This window comes from Oncorhynchus masou, chromosome 25 (genome assembly GCF_036934945.1).
Source record: "Oncorhynchus masou masou isolate Uvic2021 chromosome 25, UVic_Omas_1.1, whole genome shotgun sequence".
NCBI lineage: Eukaryota > Metazoa > Chordata > Actinopteri > Salmoniformes > Salmonidae > Oncorhynchus > Oncorhynchus masou.
In genome coordinates this window covers 8,554,319-8,558,073 of record NC_088236.1, presented here as the reverse complement: position 1 = coordinate 8,558,073, position 3,755 = coordinate 8,554,319, and the positions used below count along the sequence as shown (strand labels likewise).

General features: G+C 44.9%; 1 protein-coding gene across 1 annotated transcript; it reads left to right on the top strand.

The window, feature by feature from the left end:
* The first annotated feature begins 572 nt into the window (after window positions 1-572).
* LOC135513730 (stromal cell-derived factor 2-like) lies at window positions 573-3,101 on the top strand. The gene is made up of 3 exons (XM_064936623.1): window positions 573-829; window positions 2,051-2,247; window positions 2,414-3,101. The coding sequence occupies exons 1-3, from the start codon at window positions 583-585 to the stop codon at window positions 2,696-2,698; spliced, it is 729 nt and encodes a 242-aa protein (XP_064792695.1). The 5' UTR covers window positions 573-582; the 3' UTR covers window positions 2,699-3,101.
* The last annotated feature ends 654 nt before the right edge of the window (window positions 3,102-3,755 follow it).

Sequence of the window (3,755 nt, the reverse complement as noted above, 5' to 3'; positions counted from 1 at the left end):
GGTACGAGGTAATAACATGGCTATATACGAGGTAATTGAGGTAACTATGTACAGTACATATCGGTAGCAGTCTAGTGTGTGTGCAGGGGTACGAGGTAATTGAGGTAACTATGTACAGTACATATCGGTAGCAGTCTAGTGTGTGTGCAGGGGTACGAGGTAATTGAGGTAACTATGTACAGTACATATCGGTAGCAGTCTAGTGTGTGTGCACAGAGTCAGTGTAAGCAGGCTTGTTTAGCAGTCTCATGGCTTGGGGGTAAGAAGCTGTTCAGGGTCCTGTTGGTTCCAAACCTGGTGCACCGGTACCGCTTGCCGTTCGGTAGCAGAGAGAAACATCTATGGCTTGAGCGCTAGAGTCTTGAACAACATGACAATCGTGTGTTGTTTTCCTCTGACAAAAGGCAATATTGTGTTGTATCCTCCGTAGTTTTCTAACAATCTTTTCATTTCCGTCTTCCAAACGTATTATCAATATACGTGACGTCACAAGTACTTCAACCAATCACAGAACAGCGTGTGTTATCCTTTACTTCCGTGTTCAGGGACTTGTCAAGCTCTGATTGGTTTACATCAGCATTAATGTTTGAAAGTGCCTGTCCTCGAGTTTCACATCCTCTCGCTCTCGGTTATGTCCGCATAGACACAAACATGGGATTAATTCACGCTCTCCGCGGCTTCATCAAATCGTTGTTGGTCGTTCTTTTGTGGTGCAAATGCCAGGGTCGCGAGTCCGAGTTCAACTATGTCACCTGCGGTTCACTTGTGAAATTGCTGAACACGAGACACAACGTTCGGCTGCACTCCCATGATGTCAAATACGGCTCAGGTAAGCCATCATCATAAACCTTCATCCCAAAGTTCAGTTAGGCGATTGACCAAGAATCAATGTCTTTAAATCAGAATATTGGTGTGTTTCAGTCAATGAACAAATACATCAAGCTCAAACTATAGCAAGCAATAAACTGGTTGGTCCACATATCATAACTACAGGTCAAAAGGAGAGATTTAAGCTAAATGTATAAAGCGTTTAAATTAGTATATAATAACCATACACTCTGTTAGTCTATATGACTGCTATTTATGTGCAGTCGACCTAGATTAGTCGAGAATGGAGCTCGCTCCGGTGTCTCAATCAAGTGGAACACAATCGAGTGGGAACACTGTTTCAACAATGGATCCCATCAATCCAACGTATAACATTTTTATAGCAACACAATAAGCAGATGCTTACGTTCAAGTGTGGCTATTGGATACATTTCTTTTTTTTTAACCACTGATCGAGACATAGAAGGTAGTAGGAGGTCTAGCCTAGTATAGTTTACAGCTAAATGTAAGCTTCGCTGTTCATGCAAATCTTCCCATCCCCAGAGAGGTGTCAGTTGCACCGGACACGGGTGTACTGTAGTCTAATACACAACAGGACCCAAAGGAGGAGGGATTTAACTGTAACACTGTACGCTATTACAGGTGTCGCCAGCCATTTCTTGTCATTGAGTGGAATTAAAACTGACCTCAATTATTCAAACCAAGTGCTACTTTTGTGTTGTTGAGGCTACACATTTAGGCGTTTGAAGCTCTACTTGACTGTTCCCTGAACAGGTAGGCTGTATACTATACAAGACACACAACACTACCCTGTACATTTACATTTAAGTCATTTAGCTGATACCTCTCTGGGGGGGGGGGGGGTATAATTTGTGGAACTTGTATAGCGGCAGAATAAGATGGGTAGGGCATATGGGCTATTTCATTATGTTTTTCACTCCCAACCTTTATTCTGAAAAATGTCCTAACTCTGGTAGCCTATAGACAAATATTATGAGTAAGCTACGTGGTGAGTTGATGCCTTTTCGTCAGCTAGGTGAATTGGTCGTGCTACTTTTGTACGCGTTGTTTTGTTGGCAACCTTGTACTTTACAAAGTTTTTGTAACAGATTTCTGTTGGAACATTCCACAAATGATACCCAACACCTCTCTGGCTAGGAAGAGGGGAATGAAGACAAGATGGCGGTTGAGGTAAAGCTGTTGACTCCTTGTTAAACTGTAGGCAGTGGGCAGCAGTCTGTGACGGGCGTGGAGAGTGCAGATGACGCCAACAGTTACTGGAGGATTCGGGGGAAGCCCAACAGGACCTGCCAACGCGGCGTGCCCATCCAGTGTGGGCAGGCCATCCGCATCACGCACATGACCACGGGACGTAACCTCCACACACACCACTTCAGCTCGCCGCTGTCCAACAACCAGGTAAGAGAGGCAGTGGGAACACACACATACACACACACACACACCTAGGTGGCTGCTGTCAATAGTCAGGTAATACATCACACAAGCTATTTTAGCTAGTCACCGTTCCGCAACCAGGTAAAAAATACACACCACTAACCCTCAATGCTGTCCGTCAACCTTTTAGGAGGTGAGTGCGTTCGGTGAGAACGGCGAGGGGGATGACCTGGACGTGTGGAAGGTGCAGTGTGACGGCTCCATCTGGGAGCGGGACGAGGCAGTGCGCTTCAAGCACGTCGGCACCGACGCCTTCCTGACCGTGACGGGCGAGCAGTTCGGCCATCCCATCCGCGGGCAGAGGGAGGTGCACGGCATGGGCACTGCCAACCAGAACAACTACTGGAAGGCTATGGAGGGTGTCTTCATTCAGCCCAGCCAGGAGCCGCTGAGACACAATCATGAAGAGTTCTGATGACGTCATCAACACTGCACCACGACAAGCTCTGATGACGTCATCAGACATCACACAATGTCACACCTCGGTTACATCTGAAATGAACCCTATTCCCTATTACATAATATACACTGAGTGTACAAAACATTATTAATAACTTCCTAATATTGACTTGCAACCCCCCCACCTACTATCATACCCTGTTCAAAGCCACTGAAATATTTTGTCTTGTCCGTTCACCCTCTGAATGGCACACTTAGGGGGTGTGGTTGTGAGATGTACATGATGTTTATGGCTGCGATGAAAACATGTGGGTCGCAGCAGGTGTGATGTTATTGATGTTTGTTGAAATGTTTACTTTGTTTATGTATGGCTGTTATTGTAAATAAAAAAGTCTTGTACACACAGATACACAATCCATGTCTCATGGCTTAAAAATATATTTTTTAACCTGTCTCCTCCCCTTCATCTACACTGATTGGCGCAGCGGTCTAAGGCACTGTATCGTAGTGCTAGAGGCGTCACTACAGACCCTGGTTTAGATTCCAGGCTGTATCACATTCGGCTGTGATTGGAGATTGTCATAGGGAGGCGCACCATTGGCTCAAGCGTCGTTTGGCCTTGGGTAGGCCCGTCATTGTAAATAACAATTTGTTCTTAACTGACTTGCCTAGTTAAATAAAGTGGATTTAACAGGTGACATCAATAAGGGATCATATCTTTCACCTGGTCAGTCTGTCATGGAAAGAGCAGGTGTTCCTAATGCTTTGTACACTGTGTTTACCCACAAGCCTCTGCTCAAAAGTAGGGCACGAAATGGGGAATAGGGGGCTATTTCAGACACGTTCCCGTTGCAGGAGGACACTGACACATTCTCATTACCCAACCAGGATCAATGGGGATGATTACTGACTACTGGCTCACATTAGGAGCATTAGATGAATGAGAATCAGTTGGAGGTTACATTAGGACTCAGAAGAAATGATACAGACAAGACATATACTCTATTCAGGTTATTTATCATGTTTAATATCAGGGCAGAGGCTATAAAGAAATACAATTTAAAAAATACCCA

Excerpts from the sequence above, each read along its gene's own strand:
- LOC135513730 (XM_064936623.1), top strand. The coding sequence starts at position 583 with ATGTTTGAAAGTGCCTGTCCTCGAGTTTCACATCCTCTCGCTCTCGGT. Across the intron at positions 830-2,050 it reads TGATGTCAAATACGGCTCAG|GCAGTGGGCAGCAGTCTGTG; the intron begins GTAAGCCATCAT and ends GTTAAACTGTAG. Across the intron at positions 2,248-2,413 it reads CGCCGCTGTCCAACAACCAG|GAGGTGAGTGCGTTCGGTGA; the intron begins GTAAGAGAGGCA and ends TCAACCTTTTAG.